Here is a 23,402-nt window from a genome sequence, read left to right as displayed (position 1 = left end):
CAATTCATTTGCAATTCCGTTCAGCAGGACGGTGTATGTGTGGTCCCCGGCTTGCCTGGGTTCCTGGGGTCCTCGCTCGTGTTGCGTTGTCAACATATTTGTCATCTCTGTGTGGGCATGGTCCACAGGGTCTGCTGATCTCGGGATCAGCTAGCTGCCGTTTTTGCTTAGCCTATTTTCCCTTTCTGGGTGCGGTTCCTGGCTTGCACAAAGGGGTTTGAGGCTCATGGATGTGGGATATATGCAATTTTAGGGAAATACGTGGTGGCATTGGGCGAATTATCATAATACTTGCCATAGGGAACTTTAGTTTTGGTTTATTTGATATATGTCTGAGGCTCACGGTAGGAGTGTGAAATAGTTTGGGCGTCTTATCACAGTATTTGACTTTAAGTAAAGTTCCTTAAAGTTCAAGTAGATTTCTAAGACTTTTGATAGGAGCGATATACTTCGGTAAGCCTTGATAACTTTCCCGACTTTCCCCAAACTCTTTAAACATTCTTTTCTTAGGCAAATGTGGGGGGCAGGGGTGCATCCTGTGAGTCCTTAACCTCCATTACTTCCGCTCGGCTCCTCTTGCTGGCTCAAAACGACGCCATTTTGTTCATGGCAATTGTCCTTGTGTTGTTCCTGCTGTTGTTTTTATTATTGTTGTTCCTGTCAGTTGGTTCGTCGCTCGCCAAAAGGAGTTCACCTTTCCTCGGCTCTGGCAGAGGTCCTTAAATATTCTCTCTTCCATTTTTTTTCTGAGCGACAGGCGCGTTGAAATGAAAGAATAACACAACAACACACACAAAAACAATAAAAACAAAACGGTTTCGGTTTCTGTTTTTCTTCTTTTTTTGGCAAAGAAACCGGGTCCGAACACCATTGGTATCAGTTTCAGAGAGAGAGACGTACATGTATATAGAAATGTATGTGGAAAATGTTAAATGCCAACTGGGGAGGGATGAGGCAAATCCTTTTTGGCACAGCTCAACGCGTTCCAAGGGAAAACGCGCGCCCCGAAATCCTGTTGCTTTAGGCACAGCAGCAGCATCACGACAGCAACGTCACAAAAGCAGCAGCAACACCAGGGCACTGCGAGTGAAATTAAAATAAAGTTGTAAATAAATTTTATTTCCAAGACAGGGGTCTCTAAACAAAAGATTTCTATGTAAGTTGTTCTTAAACTTGGCCAAAATTCGATTTAAATTAGCAATAGATACTTTTACATTTTCAAAATGTTAAATATAATGTTCTGAAACTTTGAAAAAAATATAGTTGAGCTTTTAATTATTGCCAAGAAGTTGAAATTTTGTATTCCAAAATAGTTTTAATTTCGTAATTTAGTTAAATTTCTTGATTTCTCCTTCATTTTCAAGGCCATCTTGCTTATTAAAATTAGACATTAATAAGGAAAGGTCCTGGAATATTTCCAGTGTAGCCTCAGCGATTCTTCTTGCGCGGAAAACAAAGGGGAGGAAGGTCCTTTGGTCCTTTGGTCCCCTGGTCCTTTTGGTGCCTGCTCGTCTGGCTGTAAAACCAACAGCATGGCAAAAAGGGATCACTTTACAAATGCCCACAAAATGCGGCCGGTTCCTGTTGTTCTTGTTCCTGTTATTTTGTTGTTGTGGATTGTCGCTTGTGGCACTGCCACAAACTGCTTGAAATAACAAAAGCAACAAACAGCGGACAGGCCACATTTGGCACAATAACAACAACAGGCCGAAGGCAGTTGCCCAAAAAGGTAACAGAGCGTACTCACTTTTTCGACTGTTGTTTTCCCTTTCGCAGCAACCCCTTTTTCCCTCCTTGGGCAGTCATAAGAAGCACACACACTACTATGTGCGCTATGGGCATTGTGCTCGTAATGCCAATCAAAACAAGGATTTTCGGTTTGCAAATGGGGTTTAAGAGCTGAGACGTCCAGGAAGAAGAGGTATATGGCGGAAGGTTTGAGAAATATGGGTTTCTCAAGACGTAAACTCTAAGAGGAGGAGGAAAGCTATAGAATGCAATGGATAGTTAGAATACATACTATATTTTTTGGATTATTTTATGAGTTAGGATCAATACACAAGATCTACATCTAAAACAGCCAAGGAATATTTACTTTCGATTAAAGTTAGTACCCAAATCCAGTGTCGAATTCAAATGAAATTTATTTAGTAAACTTAACTTGGCCATTGTTCAGTGCTCTGCAATTCACTGCTCCTCTGCTGGTCTGAATTTGTCCTAAAGGGTCCGTAAGGATTCCACACTTGACAGTTTGCCTGCTGCCCTCCTTTTCATTTAACCCCTCTGTGCCCCCGGCTTTTCCAAGAAGAACTTCAAGTTTATTGTTTGCAGCAAAGTGTCAAACAAAACGAAGTTCGAACTGAGGCAACTTGTCTGATTTTCCCCCGCCCTTGCCCCGCATTCCACCTAAAGTTGCGGCGCTCAAAACATCATCAAAAGTCAAAGTCACAAAGGCTCAAAAACTGTTTCTGACACTTTGAGCGGCGGCCACGAATTTCGAGACAGATATGGCTGCAAAACTTCGAACAGAAAGCCAAAGCCAAGGCAACGACAAATGAATTAAACAAATGGTGTGCACTGTGCGGAAAGGAGGGTATACACAAAATCTTGTTGGGGAATTTCATCGAAACTTATCGATAGGGAACTACGAAAAGGTTATCGATAATATTGAAGTATAATTGGAGAGGTATCTTTATAAATGATTTATAAATACCCAGTGTGACTATATTAATGTTGTCTGTCTCTTTAAAGTAGAAAACTAATAAGTAATCAATCATAGAACGCTACTGATTTAATTGAAAAATTACTAACACGAAGAAAATATCGATAGTATCGATAGTGAAATCGATATTTAGCTTCTTTCATGTGGGGTATTTCAAGTTGGAGAGCATACTGAACCCCAAAAGACCTCTTTTTTCTCAGTGAAACTGCGTGTGTGTTTGCTCGACCGGAGTGTGTGTGTGCAACTATTTGCGAGGGTGCATCGGCACAACAAATACCACAACAATTTGTAATGCCGCATCAAAGCGTGAAGAACGTGAACCAGTCAACAGAAGGAGCAATTTCCACCGAGCTGCTCGGGATGGGAATTCGGAAGGTGGATGGGGATGGCATGGGGATGGGTGTTCCAGGGGTCGTGGGTGGGACAGCGACTTCATTTAGATGTCGGCTGGGGGGTTGGCACTACACTTTCCACTTGACTGAGCATGCCAAGTGGCTAAATCGGATGGCGGGGAAATTCCCCCCGCAAAACGGGGGCGGAGTGCCTGGCAGACGGACTGTTTGTCTATAAATTTTAAATGCTTGTGCACGCAACACACAAACAGGAATTAAGTGCAAACCGACCGGGCAGCAACTTGAACAGTTTCCCCAACTTGGCCAAGTTTGGACACTCATTACCAATGACCCAAGGCTCCAGCCGTATGTATCTCTACACACACAGATATTCGTGCGAGTGTGTGACCTTGACATGACGTTGGCCAGTTTGTCGCTCAAGTGGCACTAAATGCCAACAGACGACGACGCCCCGGCAAATTGATGGCTCTGAAAAGGAAAAAACGGAATTTCCCCGAAAGAAATCAAAGTGCAGGGAGCGAAATAAAAAATTAGTCTGTCAATGACACGAAATACGAGGGAGGAAAATTGGAAAATTAGTCTAGTTCCTTGTAAATCCAATTTTGGATTTAAAGGCTAATAGCGGTGGCATTTCGAGTTGAGTGGCGGACTCTGATAGAATAACGAATGGGGGTCCCTACGCTGCTCTATAGCTCCCATACCTCACCGTACTTTAAGATACCTTTACCCGAGTCGCCGGGCTCTAAAGAGAACCCAAGCCTCCGCAATCAGTTGGCTGCCTTTATCGCCCATCGGCTATCGGTTCCCAGCTGGGGATTGCATAACATTGCCAACTCACTCGATTTGACACTTTTCTTGCGTAACTGTCATGTGCAAAAGTGAGGGACGAGTGGGAAAATATAAGCCCCGAGAAAAAGCGAACGAGCAGAAATATTCGTACACACTACAAGGTACATGTGGTGCGGCACGGAGTGCGTGTGCAGGGGGCTGAGAGACAGGCAGTCAGGGGATTAGAGTCGTCGTCACTAAGCCGCGATCGTGGGGCTAAGAGGGGCCTTCAGGGGGCTAAGGGGAGGAGACGTCAGCGAACGTCAATGCGGATGGCACTCAAAGTGCGAGTAAATCCCATGCCAAAGAGTACGAAACCGAGAACCAGGTGCCAAGTGTATGCACTGCGCCAAAAGCTAGGCATGTTTTTTAAGAATACATATTCTGTAAGTTTTGGTATATAAAACTAGAACCCACTCAAGTATTGCAATACAACTTAGAACTCACAGTTAGGAGAGAAACATTATATTAGGAGTTCCCTACCATATATGGTATGTTAAAGTTCTGATTCCTGCTAAAAAACACCATATATTTATTCCACTTAGACAAAGCTTTAAAGATCTGCCATAAATATTTTCAAAATGTTAGTTATTCCAACGAAATTCCCACTTATGGTAGAGCTGGGCTCTTGCCCTCCCCAAAGTTCTCCATTTTATGGTTCCAACCTCCGCAAAGGGGGCACTTTATTAGCAGGTGTTGGTTATTGCTTTATTTATTACAACCTTCCAGTGTATGCATCCTCCTCTGTGACAATTCAAATCAGCAACGCACTGACAGGAATTAACCTAATTTTACAGCCAGCAAGCCCGAGACTCCCCTCGGATTTCGGCCGATGAATGGAGAATGGGTAGAGCCCAGGAACCCAGAACTCGAGAGCTCAAGAGCTCGACAGCCCAGAACACAGAGCCCAGAACCCAGAACCCAGAACCCAGAACCCAGAACCCAGAATGACTATATAGTATACGGCCATGTCTGAATGTTGGTGAGGCGAACGACTTTCAGAGTGCGCTCATGTAGAAAATCCAGCGATCTGTTCCACGTCCATGCCGCATTTTTCATGCCGCACTACGTTGTGCACTTAATAGTTGCCCATAAACACGAACCGAGGAACAAAAATCCAGAATGCCAGAAAAACCAGCTGAAAGTGCTGGGGAGCACGAGCAGTCGATGAGGACGTGGATGTGGACCACGATGACGACGGGGGGAGGAAAACCCCCTCGATTTTTCTGCATCGTGAACCACATGATGCAAAACTAATTCGAAATTAATGTGTGTGCGCTTTGTCTACGTCGATTGGTGGTGGCTGCTGCTTTCTCCCCTCCTGCCTTTCTCCCTTTTCTGTTGTTTTTGGTCCTTGGGGTGGCCCATCCACCCAGCCACCCATCCGCCCACTGGACTTGCCCCTGCCTCTGCGGATGGGGCAATGACAGGTAGATATTCGATGTCCTGACAAAACTATTTACGTGGGGCCGTAAAGTTTTCGGGGTGGCGAAAAGTTCACCGGGGAATTTTGATTTTCAGCAAACATGATATGGGTTATTTCATTTTTTCTGTGGGTGGAAATCGTTAAGGTGCCTGGACATGACCAGAATTTTGGGGATCTAAGGGTGTAAGAGGACTGGACATTTAGAATTGTTTAGGTCCTTGTATCATTATAATCATATTCTATAAATGGTTTGTTATTATTTTTTGTTTTTAATTTATAAATTCTAAAAATAAAGGCTTCCCCGGAATACTTTCCCTTTCATATTGCTCTCCCATTATGCGAGCGGCCTTCAAAAGCCGATCCACCATAGGACAGCACCACCCACCGAACAGGTGACACACCCACACCCACACCCACACCCACTCAACCTTTTCGAGATCTTCTGCAAAGAAGGGAAAATCTATTCAGGACTTGGAAGCTGGAAACTGTTGCACTTGACTATGCAAACAGGGCAAGTGGAAAAGGAAAATCGAGGGTGGTGGGCGATGGGCGGTCGGGTGGCACGGGTGGTTCGGGGGCACAGTGATGGATTCATGCCACCAGGCGGCGGCGCCTGTTGTTTATTTATGTGCCTGTCCTGCTTGTTTGCCCAATGATTCAGCTCTCAAGGATCCCGGCACTTGTTCGGCATCCTCGACGTCGGATGTGGATGCGGATGTGGATGCGGATGCGGATGTTTGCCAAAGAAAAACATCAAGAGTTTTAAGGAGCGAGAGGGTGGGCAGGGGGCTGTGAATTCAGAAGGCCACGAGGTTACTGGAAATATTTTTCTAAGCGCGAAATGAGTGTTTGAACTTTTATGGCTGTCGAGGGTTGCTTCAATGGTATAATTGCTATTGCTACAACAACAATTACGAACAACAACCGCCGCGGGGTCCGGGGCGGGATGGGGAAGCGGGGTGGTTTCCCACTTTTCCTCCAAACACCCGAGTGTAACCCACCAACGTTTCGGCGGCAATCAAATGAAGTGTTCCTGAATGGTTTTCAAAGTTAATTTGAGTGATGCTCGAGTGTATTTGTTACTGGTACTGACAACCCTCCTCGGCGTGTTTATTAACATGTGTTTACAACAACTTAAAGCGCCCATATGGAACGCCGAATCGCTGGGTAGCCCTTGGCCAGGGATCTTTCGGATGGCTTCGCCGGGCCGCAAACCACCACCCGCCATCCGCCAGCCGCCACCCACTTGAGCCACCCAAGCCATGCGATTTATTCGAGCCATCTGAGCCGCTGCGCCATCCGTACCACCCAGCAAGCGATGCTGGCAAACACTTGAAGTTTCCGTTCCGTTGGCTCTGTCTGCGGGTCAATTGTTGAAGGACTTTTATGGCATCCTGCGACACTCGACCAAACGCTCGGAAAGACTCCTCGAACTGATTAAGATCTCGTGGCGCAACCGCTTTCCGCTCTTTGTGCGACTTGGGCTGGGTGGGAACCCAGATGGTGGGAAGTTTTGGGATGAAAGGTTCTTGCACTCCCATCGGATGTTTACTGAAATACCGTGATCCCAAGTGTTAATAACATTTTGAAGCATTCTTAAGTTATCACCATATTATACAAGATCTTTATTACCCGTGATTACCTGACGTGATTACTATATACAGTATCAGATGTGATTGCGACATTGCTCTTAAGATCTTCAGTTTCCTAAAATCCCGACCACATAGCACATTGCTATAACACCAAATATGGCCCAGCCCTAGTGATATTTTTTCACTGTCAAAAAACTGCAGCTTGTCAGCTCTGGTTTCTTTCCGCTCCTCCGTGGACATCTAATTCGAAAGCTACCCCCCATCGACCAGCCAGCCCATCCCATCGCATCCAATCCGTCTGGCGATGAGTCCGCATTTGAGTCGCTGGAATTGGAATCTCATCATCATCTCCACTCATCCCATCAGGCCGACTTCAACTCATCTCGGGATGCGCTAAGCTCTTCTCGGCCAGAGTCAGTCGATGTGACAGGTGCCAGATGAGACTGGAAACGCAGAAAGCAGAATCACGGTCGCAGTCGCAGTCGCAGTTGGAGAAGCTGGGATCGGCCTAGAGGAGGACAACCCCCTTGGGTTGCATCTGGTGCGGATTAGATTATGCATAATAAAGTGTAATTTATTTCTGGCAACTGTCCCTCGGGGAAGCGTTTTCCAGGGCCCTCCTGTCAGGTGCTCCCCAAGGGGTTTCCGCACAGATTTCCAGGCCCTCGAAACCGAAAACAATTCATTTCTTGAGTGACACGTTTCGAAGGTCGTTTTCCTCTTATCTCGAGCAGAGCACAGCAACCAGAGAAACTGGCGGAGCGCGTGTCAGCATTTTGCATGGCCCAGAGCTTAAAAGTCTGCGCCAGAGATAAGACCCAGCCAACCCCGCCCCGACCTAATCAACTTATATAGAAATCAGCGAGGAACAACTGCAGTTGACACGTGACCCGAGCGCCGAACGCCGAACGCCGAACACCGAACAGCAGTCGGGCGGGGGAAGGGCTACTTAGACCATGAAATGGCGACACGTGACCCAGTCAGCCAAATAAACCCAATTCAAACCCAATTCCAGCGTCGTTTCGGGCTTATCCCAGTACAAATATTATTTATTGCAATTGTATTTTAAGTGGAGTACATAGAGCCCAGCAATTTGTTCGCCCCGCACTCTAACACTCTCTCTCCTTGCATCTCTCGGATTCTTACAGATTCATTAATGGGCTCGGCGAGCGAAGACGACGACGACGATGATCCGCCGCATTTGCGGGCCACGGCACTCGGACTGGGCGTACTGGGGCCCAACGGACCCGACTCAGCGGGCGGACCCCTGGGCACGTCGGATATATCAGTACAAAGCATGAGCACCGATAGCAAAAATACCCATGACGACTCCGACCAGGTAAGATCGGTGCGGAGGAGCATCATTAACTTGTTTTCCCCGTTTTTCACCCGAGTAATGAATGGAGTGCTACCCTGTGGCGGGGAGTGTTCAGGGGCTTATTGGTCTGGAAAAGTTAGGATCCCGATATAAGATTGTTGTATCACTTACTACTAGGCACTTTACATTCTGCCCACCTTATTGAATTATAATGTGCTCCAGTACCACGATTCATATTTCTTCAAGTTAGTGACCCATAGTAATTGCTTAATATGTTCAGATACCAATTTTCATATTCTCCTTAAACCTCCTTCGAGTTTGTGAATTAATTTAAAGGGTACTGGAGTGTCGCTATCGTAAGGCAGGCCTTTGATGATCGGTCGGTTAGGTGGCATTGTTGGGGTCTCTCATTCGCCAGACACGCCACACTACACACTCCACATCCACACTCGCTTTGATTAATGATTGGCAAACGATTATGAGAGGCCCGGCATTGTGTGCACTATATAGAAAATACAATATGTGTATAACCGTCTTGCTCGATCGCAGGGCTCCTTGGACGGGGATCCGGATGGACGTGGCGATTCCCAGGCGGAGAACAAAAGTCCCGACGATGCCAACGGATCGAAGCGACGCGGACCGCGCACCACCATCAAGGCCAAACAGCTGGAGGTGCTGAAGACGGCCTTCAATCAGACGCCGAAGCCGACACGCCACATCAGGGAGCAACTGGCCAAGGAGACCGGGCTGCCCATGCGCGTCATACAGGTGAGTGCCATCTGGAATTGGGAAGCGGGGTATTATGGTCTTAAGTAGTGATCGGGCCGAAAAGTATCTAAAATAACGCCATTATGTGGCTGTTCCAATGTTCACTGCAATAATCTTAGCAGGAAAGCATGCTTATAAACCTTCTTTCCGTATAATTTTATCCAAACTTCCCATATATCCCACCCGAAGCCCATAAAAGCCAGCCAGAAATGAATTTAAAGTGCTGAGCCCAGGGATTTTCTGCCTTCCGTTGGAAAAGGCAAGTGCAACCCGAAGCGGAAGAGTCCGAGATGTTTGGGCATGAGCTTTACTTTAACGATTCCATTTCCATAGCCTTAGCTGGCGACTTTGTGTCCATCGCGGCAGTGCGAGCGGTAGTTCCCCCAGCGACCTCCAAGTGGTCCACGTCCGTAGTAGTAGTGGTCTTGGTCTTTGGGTTTTTCGAGTGGCGTGGAGCGGCCCGTCTGCGTTTCATCAGCATAAAAAAGGCATAAATTAAGCGCGCTTTGACTGGCAAATGTTTAAACTAAAGCAAACGCGGCCACCGCCTCAGCCCCCGCCGCTCAAGTCGAACCGAAAAAAAGAGGAAAAAAATCATAAAAAATAGTCGGACGCGATTTTTCAACGTTGCCGTTGCCTTTGCCGCCTTGCAACGCTTCATTGCTCGGCCAGTAAAAACAACAAACCAAATACAATAAAAATAAAATTAATGTCGGAACGAGGGCGGGCGCAGTCGCCATGTGGGCGTGGCGGCGCATTAAAAACGGAAGTTCAATGCGCCCAAGAAAAAAATCGCCAGCACAGAGCAATTTGCCAAAAAGAAAAAAAGCAAAAAACAAAATGTGAAAAATTGCAAAAAATTAACAACAACCTCTGTTGCAAAAATGAGAAGCGCGGAGAAAGGCCCAAAATGTTTACTAACATGCAATGTTGCGGTTGCAGGAAAATCAGGGCTAGAAGCTTAAGTAATGGGATAAGAAAAGGTGCTTAACAAACTGAGCACAGCCAGAAAGTGGTTAAGCATTATATTATTAATTGAGGAAGTGCTGCCCAGGCAGAACCTTAATTGCCGCCAACCTTTGATGTTCACCGATCTCTAAAATGGCGATTTTGAAATAGGGCTTTTCTGATGTGTCATTATTAGTTGATCGTATGAAATTCAAAAGTTTGATATCTAAGGCTATGAAAAGTAGCTGGTACTCACTTACTGCATTAGAAAGTCTTTTAATAAATCAAACCTCTAAGAGCTCTTGAAGTACTCTTCCAAATAGATGATAAATACAACGTAAGTGGGCTCTTAACTATACCATCACCTTTCACCTTGTCATTTCGAATTCGTGCTGACAGATCTCTAAGTTGCAGTCACTCCTAGTTTTTTCCATTTCTCGTCGGCTTTAATTTCGGGGTACGATCACCTTTCGAATCCTTTTCCCATCGTTAAGCAGCTGTTCTGTTCCAGCCTGTCAAGGATATCCGCAGCATATGTTCTATATGCTCTGACCGCAGCAACATCATCATTATGCAGGCCTGCCATTCGACTCGCTGGGGCACCTTGCTCGAATTTTCAACAGGTTACTAGACCCACAAATTTTCCGCACCCTCCCCCAGCTGTTTTTCCATTGTTTTCCCGATCGGAGGCACTCGAAATTCCTATCCCATGAGCACTTAAAGATGGGCACGGGTTCGGCTTGGTTCAGTTTATTTCGATTCGGTTCGGGTTCTGTGTTATGGTTTATGGGCTCCTATAGTCTGGTTCTTCTTCGGTCTGCGGCCTTTGATGTGTCATTGGTTACAGTTAAAGGATATTTAGGCGGCATTCGTTTCTTGTCGCTCCTCTGGATTTCCTGCGCTCTTTTTCGAGGCGACAAGTGTGACACAATCAACACCTCTTTGGGGTCCCTCTTCACAACTAAACGAAAGTGACAAATGCCAACAAGTTGAAGAGGAGGCACACCAAACAAATCTTAATCTGCTCGGGAGAATCGTTGGAGAACCGCTCGAATCGCTTGCATGGGGGGAGGGGGAGAACAGGGAATGGGATGGACATCTGTGGGCTGTCAGCGGCAGTTGGAGATACATTTGCATCTTCATTAAGGCTGCACTCTTTTTTCCCCCGCTCCTTTCTCCCAATATCAAGCGTATCAAATGTCTGTGGCATACAGATACATAAACATAGATATAGGCAGCTTCCAGCTGACTTTCTGGGGAAATAGCTTTGAGTAACTCGATCCCCATCAAAGCGTTGACTCTGGGAGTTCGTCAGCTCATCATGATTTGGATTCGGGCCTGGTATTGGGTCTCCTCTCTCTCTCCACAGATGTCAACGAGAAAATTTGTACAACTCTGGAAGTCTGGGAGTCTGAGAAGCCGGGGAGCATCTTTCTCTTGGGCGCCCGCCCGCTGTGAGTTTTATAATAAATTTTACAACAACAGCAGCAGCAACCTGAGGGCATGACACAAAAACTTCTTAAGAACTTTTGCCGACAAAAAGTTGGGGCGGGGGCGACCAGGGGGCTGGGTGAGGTGGGCAATGGCCGCGCCACGGGACAGAAGTTCGGCCCCACGTTGGGCGCCAACACAAACAATGTGCCTTCGCCTGCGCCGTTCCAACCATTCGAGCCATGTCTTGAACTTTGACATAAAAGCAGTGAACTCGGGGGCAGAGGCAAAGCGTATCCAGATCAAAATAGATCAAAAAATTGACCAGGGACTCAAGAAGTATTTCATAGAACGTTAGTTTCATAGTTTGTATTTTACTCCTCACTTACTACAAAATGTTTTACAGTTTTAGTAAGGCATAGAAATAATTCAAAATCGATTCCAAACATTTGATTCTAAGCGAACTTCGGTTGAAGATATATTTTTTGTTTAAGTTTGAAATTGTTTAGCCTCTGAGAAACCCGCCGCAAATCAATCCCATGAGAGGGCCCACAAGGTATTTGTATAATTGATAGATAGGTGGACATTTGAGCATATCTAAAACAGCATAACTACCACAGGCAGACGTAAACCCAAATGCGTTTTAAAGAGTTATGGCCACGAATGTCGCGACGCATGGGAAGTGGCCGAGACAGAAGTCAACTTGTTTGGCGGGGGATTCGAAGAAGGGGCACATATAACTCTAGGGTCAGAGGCGGTTCTTTTTTGGGTTTGGGTTTCTTTCGCTCCATTTAAGCTTTGAAAAATTATAAACAAATAAAGGAGGGGGCTCGAAATCACACAGTCGACGGAGCGCGAGCGGCAGCTAAACAAAAATTTTAATGTGGCATGCGCTGAGCTTGGCGCCAGTGACTTGGATATACAAAGATACAACAGATTCAGATACGCAGATACCCAAATACTCGGTTGCGGATGCGAGCCGGACATTTGTCAAGTGGTGCAGAGGCGTTTATTTGTCAACAGAAAACATATTCGAGAGCATTTCCAGCCGTGATTTGCATTTGTCGCCCCTTTTCTTCTCGTTTCGTTCCTTTCGAGCCCCCGAAGATTAATACTCTTTATACACTTTATCTGGCATCCCAAGAGATCGTCGGAAGTTGACAAATTTCGGTGGGGGCTGCGCATAGAGTTTTCGTTTTTGTTTTATGGCCAACTAATTAGTCAAAGATCTGAGCGCTGGGCTTTTATTAATTGAGCGGAAATTGTTTTGATTTGGGCCAAGCAAATGCGTGAGTTCGGCAACCGTCGAGACTTGAAAAGAAACTGCTACAATCGCGGCGATTGAACCATTCACAAGGGCCTAATTTAACGCATTTATTCCAACATGGATTGGTAGTTTATTTCGGGGCGCCCTCTCGCCCATGACTCGGGGGAAAATTATAATTTCAACAACTCATCAAGTTGCTATTAATTTCGATTGAGGCGCCGGAGCTACCAAAAAACCAACTGACCGAAAACGAAATACAACCCGAAATCGAAACCCACAAAGCCGCTGAATCATGCAAGGAGCTGTCCTCTTTCAGTAACACCTACTAAACTATGGGAAAAAACAAAGGCCAGAAGGGAGCGATCCACCTGAGGTACAGATGGAAAACAAGAAGACAAAAAAGAAGTTAATTATCTGTTAACTCTTACTCGAGGCCAATTCACGCCTCACCAAATCGGTTAAGTCGGCAAAGTCGGTAAAGTCGGTAGAACCGCTTGAAGAGGCCAAAACACACTGGGAAACAAGAGGAAAACGAGCGGTAGTCATCGATATGTTGACTCGAGGGCGTGACGACAGCCCCCGATAAATGCAAATCATCGGCGAGTGCTTGAGGTCATCATTGTAATCATCACCGGAGGTCTGTCGAAGAGGATTGTCCCGATCGTATCTCGGGTTCTCTTTTTGGAACCCTCATCTTGAGTATCCATTGCATGGTATTTACCCGGCTAATAAGCCATACATCATTTTTTAGAGCCGTTCTTCTGGGAGCATTACCAGGAGCATGAGTTTGGGATTTGAGAAAATAACACAGATCATAAAGAAGTAATAGGATTTAGCATAATAATAGTAGTAGGGAGTAAATATTTCCCAAAACCTGGCTTGATTGAACGTGGAGAAATTCTAGAACCCGAAAGTACTAATAATAATATTATGTAACCAAAAAGCTGCTTGCAATGGTGCCAAAGTAACCGCAGAACTTCCAGGAAATCCCCTTCGATCTTAGCCCAGCCCGGTTGCTTCAACCTGAACTTTTCTCGACTTGAATGCCGCCGTTGATTAGCCCTAAAAATCGTTATTGCCGACTTCGTTTGCTACCATTGTGGCGGGGAAAAGGCAGCCCAGGTTGCCCCATTGCTTTTGGCAATTAAGCGGAGAGCAGCAGCAGCAACAAACAATAAAACAACATGAAAAGGCAATCCAAACAAAATAACAAACAAATCTTGCCGCATCATAGCAAACTAATTTAACAAAATAGCCGAAGAAATAGGGGCCCACAAAATGGTAGCCGCAAAACAATGGGCTAATGTCGAATGAAATTCGGTTTCAGAGTTGCGATAACGATGGATCTCAATCGGCAAAATCCCAAATCCCAAGTCGCAAATCGCAAATCTCCAGTCCTACCACATCCAATCATATCAATCAAAGGCAACCAGAAACGTGACACACATTTGGCTCCCCTTCTGCGGAGGATCGCATTAAGATGGTATTCGATTCCATGAGATTGTGTGCACACATAAATATATATGGGCTGGGATTATACATGACCCCTGGCCCACCCCCTCATCGCTCAATCGGCGAAATGAGCAGCCGAAAGGGGGAGGGCAGGTGGGAGGCCAAACGCGCTGCCGTTTAACATAATTTGCTATAATTTCCAACACAATGCGGATGGAAGCGGACGAAGGTAGGAGAGCACACCTCGGTTAAGTTAACCCTCTGAGGCCGAGCAGCTCCCTGTTGCACACTGGCAGAAAATACCCAGGTGCATGGGAGTATTTTATGTTAAAAAAAATCAATCAAGAAAGTGCTTAAAAGCATGTATTTTGAACAAATATTAAAGAAAAAACTGCAACTGTTGCGATGATGAATTCAACATTAACCGAAAGATACCACATAAGATAACCTGTCTTTGGTAATCTTGACAAAAGAAAGTAGACCGCACTGGACTGCGCCCCTGTTTCTCCCAGTGCCCGGCTCCGCTCACTGCAATAATCATTTTGTTATGTGAGGGATTCGGCTCTCGGGGCCGACCCCTTGTGATTGCTACCATGGGCCATTATGCTACGTTGTTTGCCCTTTTATGTCAGAGTCTAACCTATAATTTAACTAAATGTTCAAATGTTGCTGGCCGCGTGTTCAACTTAGTTCAGTTTAAGTTCCCCCCTCCGCGCCATTTATTCAAGTCGGAAATTTGTTGAAAGCTCAAATTGGAAACAAATTTCGGTGCCCAAGTGCGGAAATAAAATATTAGCCGCACATTTTTCAAAATTGCCCACAATTTGCCGCCAGAACAGCAAGAACAAGGAAAAAACCCAAAAAAGACATATATGTTATGATGATAACCGCAAATGATGCGATTTTGATATATCATAATATCGTATATCCACATAATAAGCCGGAGGGCAGGACCCGAGAAGAGTACGCGAAAAGCGAGACGAGCTGCGCAACTGAAATTAAAATACACACAGCAGAGGAAAATATGTGCAGCACGGAAAAATATGAAAGCAAATCAAAGGCAGAGGAAAATATTTTTCTCAAATTTATTGCCGAAAAAGCATTTCACGCCCATTTGCTGTGAGCCAACACATTTCTGGGCGGAGCAAACTGGAATTTTGATTGCAAGTTTTCGCAGTGCAGTGAACAAGAACTTAGAAAAATAAAAGCAATTCCATTTGAACTACCCGAAAATCCATGCAGGATCCAAAGGTTTTCAAATCAAAGAAATTCAGATTTGTTGGTATTTTTTGTAATGGGGTCATACCAAAAATAAATGTAATTAATTAATTTGGCCATACTTGAAGTAAATTTTTGAAACCTCAATATTATCCAAAGTACACTGTGTTTCAAAAGATTTTTTAGGGATCTTAAAATTGACTAAGAACTTGGTTTTCCCATTCTTCTCGGTCCCCGGACCTCAACCTCGAGGACCGCAAGGGCGATTTTCGCGCAGTGTGCCGCCCACATCCAATTGGCATTTCTTGTTTATTTCTGCTTTTTATTTTGCTCTGCTATTTTCTTTCTGTTGCACTTTTTGCCGCACTCCATTTGCCATTTGTTGCTGTTTTTCCTTGTGGACGTAACAAAACAATGTGGAAATGTACCGCAGAGTAAAAAACAAAGAAATGGAGAACCTAAACTAACCCAGCTGAAAGGATAAAAAAGGAGTGGGAAAACCCAGGGAAAACAAATGCAAAACTATTGTAAATGCATATTTAGTTTACGTTTTTCCCACTTATTTTTTCCCAACCAATCCCCCGCGCTATTGTTGTATCTTTTGTTTTTTTGTTGTATGCATATGAAAATGAAAAATTATGTGACCGCAGGGCCCGCAGAGGCAAATATCGCATATGGAAAAATAGTGCGAGCACTCCGCACAACTTTCCAGCGGATCCGCTGTGGTTTTGAGGTCGTTCGTGGGTGGTTTTGGGTGGCTCGGGGGCTCCCGCCTCTTATTTATTGCGCTGCAGTGCTACGTGTAATTGAAATGTGGTGGCAGCTTAGCCGCGTATTCTGTGGATTCTGTGCTCTTTGTTGGCTTCCCTTTGTGAGCCCTGTGCTATTTTTTACCTTTATTATTTCCTCGGTTTTAGTTGGCTGCAGGATTGAGTTTTGCCACGTTTACGGCGCTATCAAGGTGATTACGCCGCGGGTTACGTTACTTTGAGCCAATTTTGCATACGAAAGGCTCTGCACCTCTTCAGCATAACGATAACTATAAGGGAGAATGCATTTTTTAGGCGAAAACCAAAGAATGATTCGTAGGTGTGTGCTATTCAAGCATTTCGCACTACTCCTCCTGAAGGGCCCAACTTTAGTTTGATCCTACAAAAATAACTCTTCAGTTGTTGTGAGTCGCATCTCAGTTAGTTCCGACCAAGTTCCCATTAGATCGTGCTTCTATGCAGCTTCCCAGCTCCCAGCTCCCAGCGGATTATCTTCGTGGCTGTCATAAAGTCACACGCTCCACCGGGAACCCGAGATGGCAACGTGGCTCGGGACTTGGGACTTGGGACTCGGGACTCGGGACCCGGGACCCGGGATTGGGATTCGGCACGGTGTATCTGCGCTATATGTCTGAGCGACTGGGCCCCAACTATGCACAGCATGTTACTTCCTTTTGTGTGCATCCTGTGTGCCGACAAAAAAGATACTCAGAGCGAGGAAAAGGCTCCGTCTCTGGCCGCCTTGCGGTTCTGGCTTCCTTTCGCGTTCTCAGGCCCGAAAAAGGCTTTTCTAGCGAAATTCGCTGCGCCGCCGAATGTGTCAGTTTATAAATGTGAAATGTGAAGGGCCCCGACTTTGTGCACGTCTAGTCGCCCCGGCCGAGTTCATAAATTCAAATGAACTGCAGAACGGCGCTCATCATTAAAATTCACGCTCAAATTGCCTCCTAAGACCATCGGCCAACAGCTGCACGCAGCCAAAAAAACAAGAATAAAAAAACCCAGAATCTAAGCCCAATTCATCGGAAACTATTTGCCAAAAAAGCAGAATATGAAAGGGGCAGCAAAAAGCGCACGGCGCGCAAAGACATAAATCAAAAGTTTCATTGAGAAAAATATATAAAACCAGGAGAAAATCAAAAAAGTTGCAGCAGATCATTAAAAGAGCGTCCCAGATATGAATATTAAAAGAGCCAGGGCCCGAAAAAGGAGGAAATAAAAGGGATGGGGATGGGGATGGGGATAGCAGACGAGGGACAAAGGACCGGCGGAGAGCGGCCCGAAAGGTGCCACTAAAACTTTTGAAATATGTTTTTATTTTATAACTTTGCATGCTGGGCACGGTGCTTCTGGAGCACCCGGAACGTAAGCCAAGGAACCGAACCGCAGAGCCCGAGCCCGAGCCCGAAGAGCCGAAAGCCACAGCCAGAACGTCGTAAAACGGCATCGCAGTCTGCGGAGACGCGTCTTCTGTCTCCCAGTCTTCCAGGCCCCTCGATCTGGCGAGCGGAGAGCGGGCAGCGGGCGGTGGGCAGTGGGGAATCGGGAATGGGGCTAATTTTGCGACGGCCGCCCGGTGCGGCGGTAGCATCAATGCAAAGGGCCACAGCACCAGCAGCATCAGAGTCTTCAGAGCCAGAAGAATCGCCGGGCAACAGCAATTAGACATGCGCCTCCATAAAGCGAAGCCCCGAGATAGCCCAAGAGAAGCATGTGCGTTCCCCAGTAATCCCCTGCTGCACTTTGTTTTTCAGCTCTAGAATTGGGTATGGCCATTGCGTTTAGTTTAAGTTAGGTGGGGCCACATGTCTCGCGAATGGGTTTACTAATGCACCGCCGTTCCACAATCTCTTCCCAGGTGTGGTTCCAGAACAAGCGGTCGAAGGAGCGGCGCATGAAGCAGATCACCAGCATGGGCCGCCCGCCCTTCTTCGGCGGAGCCCGCAAAATGCGCGGCTTCCCCATGAACCTCTCGCCCGGCGGCCTGGACGACGGACCCGGCTTCCCCTACTTCGCGGCGGACGCCAAGTTCGAGTTCGGCTACGGCGGACCCTTCCACCCGCACGACGGACCCTACTTTCCCGGCCACCCCGGCGGACCGATGCCCTTCAATGCGCCAGGTGAGAAGCGTTCCCCTTCCAGCGGAGGGATGCAAATATTCGAGGAATGAGTGAGAGCAGTGGAATCCTTATTATTAGCCTTGAGGATGAAAATATGCCTTAAGCATGAGTAGATTGGGGGCAAACATAATAAGAATCCCTTGCAGAAAGAAAAAATAGCTAGAAGTCCAGAGATCAGTGTTAAAGTGAAAGTGAAAAAAACAAATTTAATGACTCTTACATATTTGAAATAAAATTTTAAAAATCGCATAGTGTTTCGAGCTTGAAAGCTGAGGATAGGTATATCATAGGACTCCACAAGCAAACTGAGAGCAGAAGAGTTAAATATTTTGTAATATAAACAGAGTTTCTACCTTTAAATGGTGGTCAGAAAGCCTGAGGTGTTGGGTCTTCCCCCCTTGGGAACATGGGAAAGCAACTAGTCGAAAAATCAGTGCACACATTTTAGAAATAAACCAATATATAGACACCCATCTACCGAACTTCTTGCCTCTAATGCCTTGAAAACTAACGCCGCCTTTCCCCTGCCTCTCTCCAGGCGGCCCCATGGACCACAGCGGCCCCATTCCGATGGTGAACGAGTTCGGCCTGACGCCGGAGGCGACGTTCCTGGGGCAGGCGGGCGGGCCGCCGATGCAGCTGCAGTCGGCCGTGGGCCCGCCGCCACCGCCGCCGCCGCCGAGCGCCGAGCACTTGATGGCCGCCGCAGCGGCAGCGGCGCAGCAACAGGCGGCGCAACAGCAGCAGCAACAGCAGCAGCAGCAGCAGCAGAATGCGCAACAAGCGGCGAATCAGACGCAGCAGCAGCAGCAACAAAATGGCCCCCGCACCAATTCGCCGGAGTTCATGAGCTCGGCGAATTTCAGCGAACCGCAGAATATGCAAAATGAAGGGCTCGTTTGGTAATATACGAAACAGTTGGCAACGCGGCTGCTGCTCTTCGGCAGAGAGCGAGTGCGAGAGCGGCAGCGAGAGCGAGAGAGAGCGGCGCAGGGCGAGTAGGCGAGAGTGGGAGGGAGATGGAGCGGCGCTCGCTGTAGTAGTGCCGTCCCGCTCTCGCCACAGGCTAAGCCCCACCCCCTCTGCTGCGTTTTGTTTTTGTTATACTTTTATTATTATTATTATTACTGTGCTATTTTTTGTACTTCAATTCGGCGCCAAAATATTTGTAAATTATAAAACTAAACAAACGAAAAAAACACAAAAATAGACAAAGAAAATCTCTCTTAAATGTATAAAAACGAAACAAATAATGGGCGCTGCACATAGTAAACAATTTTTTTTAACAAAAAAAAAAACAAAAACAAGAAGAAAAACTCTAAAAAATTACATTAAAAGCAAACACTAAACGTCTTGTCTGTAATTAAAACAAAAATACTATTTATGTGTATCAGTGTATAAAACAAAATGCAAAAATCTGTAGTCTAAAAAAGATCTGCATCAAGGGATTTTTTTGTAAATTAGCACATTTTATTCGTAACTCTAAAATTGTTTATTTTTTGCCTGCATTTTTTGACGAAACCTTTTTTTTATATTATTACACGTAACATATGGATATATATTATAATCGTTGTCTAACAACATACACGTAACTAGGCATGTACTAGGTCCTAAGTCTACATAAACCAGATATTATATATACAGAGCTACATACGGCGGCACACACGTACACGGCAAGAAAAAGCCGAAACAACCAACACATAGCAAACTAAACTAAACTATTTTTTTTTTTTTGTGGTCCTAGAACGTAAGCGAACGTAATTTATTATAAACAAATGAATAAAAACGAGGAGACCGGAGGAGAAGAGGTCGAGGCAGCGGAAGTGCTAAAACTAAATGTAAACCTAGAAAAGGATGACACCTAAACAAAATTACACATATATATAAAAGGTATATGAGCATAAATATATGAATTTCCAATTATAATGATATAGCAGCGAAAAAACGAGAGAAATCCCCAGCTAACAGTTTTGATTATTATTATGACGATGCGAATTATTATTATTATTGTAAAAAGTATTAGTGTTAGCATAATGCGTAAGTTTATTAAAGAACCGAAACAACAACAACCACAACACACACAACTAAATCCCTATATTCATCAAGCGATTAAAAATAAAATGTGCAAAAGAAGCGGCAACAAAGGCGAATTATAATAATAATGGCTAAAGGAGTGTGGGACTTCCCCCGATGAGGAGCGCCAGACGAAAATTCGCATAGGAATGAGCGCGGAAAGGCGGGAAAATCAATAATAAATAAACACAAATTGTTAACAAACCCTAAATAAAAAGCAAGACGATGAAGAGCAACAAACAAAAAACGGAAATGAAAGAAGCATTTGATGAGAAAAAAATATATATAAAATAAAAAATTAAACAAAGCCCTGTCTTTTGACTTTGGAACAGAAAAGCTTGGTGCCGTGGGTTTCCCTTCTGCGAATTTGCAGAACTTTACAGGACGAGTAAGTATCTCGTAGGGCTTAGATTGGCGCTTTTTGCCAGCAAAAATCATTTTCCTTAACCGAAGTTATCGGTCCTAAGTTAACATGACTCAAATTGGCAAGATCTTTAATTCAATTTACAAAGTAAAATACCCAACTGGCTGCCCAAAGTATCTCAAAGATGCAAATTGACATCCCTCAGGCGCAGGGCTCTTGGACTCCAAGGCTGGCATGTCAATTGAAAAAGCAAAATCACGTTAGGACCCCTGCAAATGCAAATGAATATGAATCCCAGATAGGGTTTGACCAAGATCGAGTGATATGTTAATTGGAATAATGGAACGCATATAGACCGCATTATTACTTGTCTTTACTGGATACTAAAAGCTCTGAGTCTGAAGAATTCGCGTTCTTCGTACGCATTCTCAATGCAATGCTCTGTATTTTCGCTTAAATACCCTCAATTTGTGTGTGGGATTTCGTGACCATTAGCAGGGAGCTCATCTGTGCGGCAGCGTCTTTAATCGCACTCTGGCCGGCCAAGTTAATATGCGTGGCTAATATCGGGACAACACATTATTGATGCCCAGGACATGCACATCCCAGGGACATGGCCGAGGACATGGGTGGTGGGCCGGGCGCGTGGAGGGGGGCCCAAGGGTTGGTTGCCAGTCAGTGCCTTTTGTCCGACACATGTGCTCGCATTCACACCTACGACCGAAAACACGGCCACGAACAATTGAAAGGGGCGTCGTGAGGGGCCATTCCCAGTGAGGGGGGCCCAGGGGCAGTGGACACGGCAACGTAGATAGCATTTAATGCAAAACAATGCCACACTGTTGTTGCTGCAGGAGGGCATGCAACAGCGGCAGCAACAACAACCATGACGAATCTCCCACCCGCCACGTAGCCACACATCCACCTAGCCACATGCCCACATATCCACATACATCCACATCTGCAGGCGTTGCAAAACGGGGCACGCACTCGGACATGGAAATGGACATGGACATGGCCAGGCTCACACGCAGCAGTGGGGCCTCGAGTTGGCGGATTCTTAAGTGGTTCGAGAAACATGCAGTAGCTCGAAAAAATGCAAAATTTAGTTGGAGATTATCAGACGAAGTTGTATAAGATATATGTTTTTATTAAATAACTACTGGTTAACAAATGGAACTATAGTCCTATTCTATTAAAGCCTTGGAAACAAAATAAGCTGCATACTTTGGAGCTTCAAAATCTGAAAACATACAAGAAAACATGAACAAAAAATTGTATTAATTGTTTACTGATTATTTCGACTCTTATAAGCCACTGTAAAGGTATCATCATAAGAAAAGGATTGTGATATAACTAGGTAATAGTTCTGCAGACGCGCAGTAGTAAGAGACTTTATTAAAATAGATGATCCTTAATCTGACCTAATGAATTTTTTTAAGTAATCCCATACATTTGATTTTTTTCATTTTCGAGAAATAAACGAAGTGTATCGTTCGCTTTCGAACTGATCTCCTTATTCTATAATTGTTTTAATATTTTATTTATACATCTTTTAAAATCTGCATATCCCAACTATTCTTGAGCCTAAGCGAGGCCTCACTGTACCCTGGGCATTCAGCGAGCGTTGCCCTGTGATGTGTTGCACTTCACACACGGATGCGGCGCACGCACACCGCTGCACTCGTGTTCTAGTGGCTTGTCTAAAACGCATATTAAATGTCCATCAGTAGCTGCAGTGAGAGTGTGTTGCTGCGTGTGTGCCCGTGTGTGCGCCTGGGCGGGGGTGTGTGGGTGAGGCGTTCAATCTGTCCTGGGCCATCAATCCACAAAAGCGTCGAGCCAGGACGAGTTTCTCCTCTGGTCCTGTCCGGTTCGTCCTCTTCGTCCTGTTCGTCCTGCCAACCGCCCAAAGTCCTGACGTGTGACGTTCGTTTATCAGTTGGCAGGCGCCCGACGGCACAAAGGGGGCATGGTCGGACGGGGGCGGTGAGGGGGTGAGGCGCAGGTCGGGCGGAGGTCAGGGGGCGGACGTGAATGATGGACGTGAGGAGACCATGCCAGAATTCCCAGCTACATCCGCACAGTGGAAGAGATTATCGCATGAAAAACACCCTACAAGGCAGGGTTCGATACCTTCCTACACCTATTTATTTGTTGTGTATCCTATAACATAAATGTAAATATAAATATAATAAATTATCAATGCTATAAGGTTTTCAAGATATACGATCGAGTTATCACTTAAATGATTTTCCAGTCTGCAAATGTTTTTTTAAGTAACATTTTACTTCCAATTCAATTTTTTTAAAAACAATAAATACTATTTCTTTGTTTTGATGGCATTTTTTTACTTTGCCCATAGCTGAAATTAAAGAATACGAGGTATCCAACGTTTAACTGCCTAAGAACTTTTTCCAAAAAGTAATGTAATTATAAAATGTAACCGCTTCTCACCCCACTTGGCCCACTGTGACTGACCGTGTGTGAGAATTTGCTGTTTGCGTTGTTTCCGTTTCCGTTTGTCGCCAAAAATGAATTTGTTAACATTAAATGGCATTTAGACCGGTGTGCCAGGACCGAGGTGAGTGGGCGTGGCCAGGACCTTCCATCCCTCCCCCCCTCGGCCGCCCCTGCCACGGCCCTTGGTCCTTCATCAGGCATTCATTCATCATCACTCATGCTGGCCTGTCGAGCATTCTGAGCAACAAACTGTAATTGTAGTTTCGGACTGCGACTGCGACTGCGACTG

The 23,402-nt window shown here is 45.5% G+C and overlaps 1 protein-coding gene across 2 annotated transcripts in view; it reads left to right on the top strand.

The window, feature by feature from the left end:
- The window catches only part of LOC108023648 (LIM/homeobox protein Lhx1), a 50,814-nt gene extending 30,468 nt beyond the window's left edge, over positions 1-20,346 (top strand). For both annotated transcript variants that reach the window (XM_017093265.2, XM_017093266.3), the window contains 4 exons: positions 8,070-8,260; positions 8,789-9,007; positions 17,952-18,213; positions 18,752-20,346. In XM_017093265.2, coding sequence (XP_016948754.1) covers positions 8,070-8,260; positions 8,789-9,007; positions 17,952-18,213; positions 18,752-19,119 — 1,040 coding nt within the window. In that variant the 3' untranslated portion in view covers positions 19,120-20,346. The remainder of the gene's footprint in view (positions 1-8,069; positions 8,261-8,788; positions 9,008-17,951; positions 18,214-18,751) is intronic.
- Positions 20,347-23,402: the final 3,056 nt, after the last annotated feature.

The sequence above is a fragment of the Drosophila biarmipes genome, chromosome X (assembly GCF_025231255.1).
Source record: "Drosophila biarmipes strain raj3 chromosome X, RU_DBia_V1.1, whole genome shotgun sequence".
In the NCBI taxonomy this organism is placed as follows: Eukaryota; Metazoa; Arthropoda; class Insecta; order Diptera; family Drosophilidae; genus Drosophila; species Drosophila biarmipes.
Note: the sequence above shows the minus strand (reverse complement) of the source record. Positions and strands in the feature narration are given on the sequence as shown.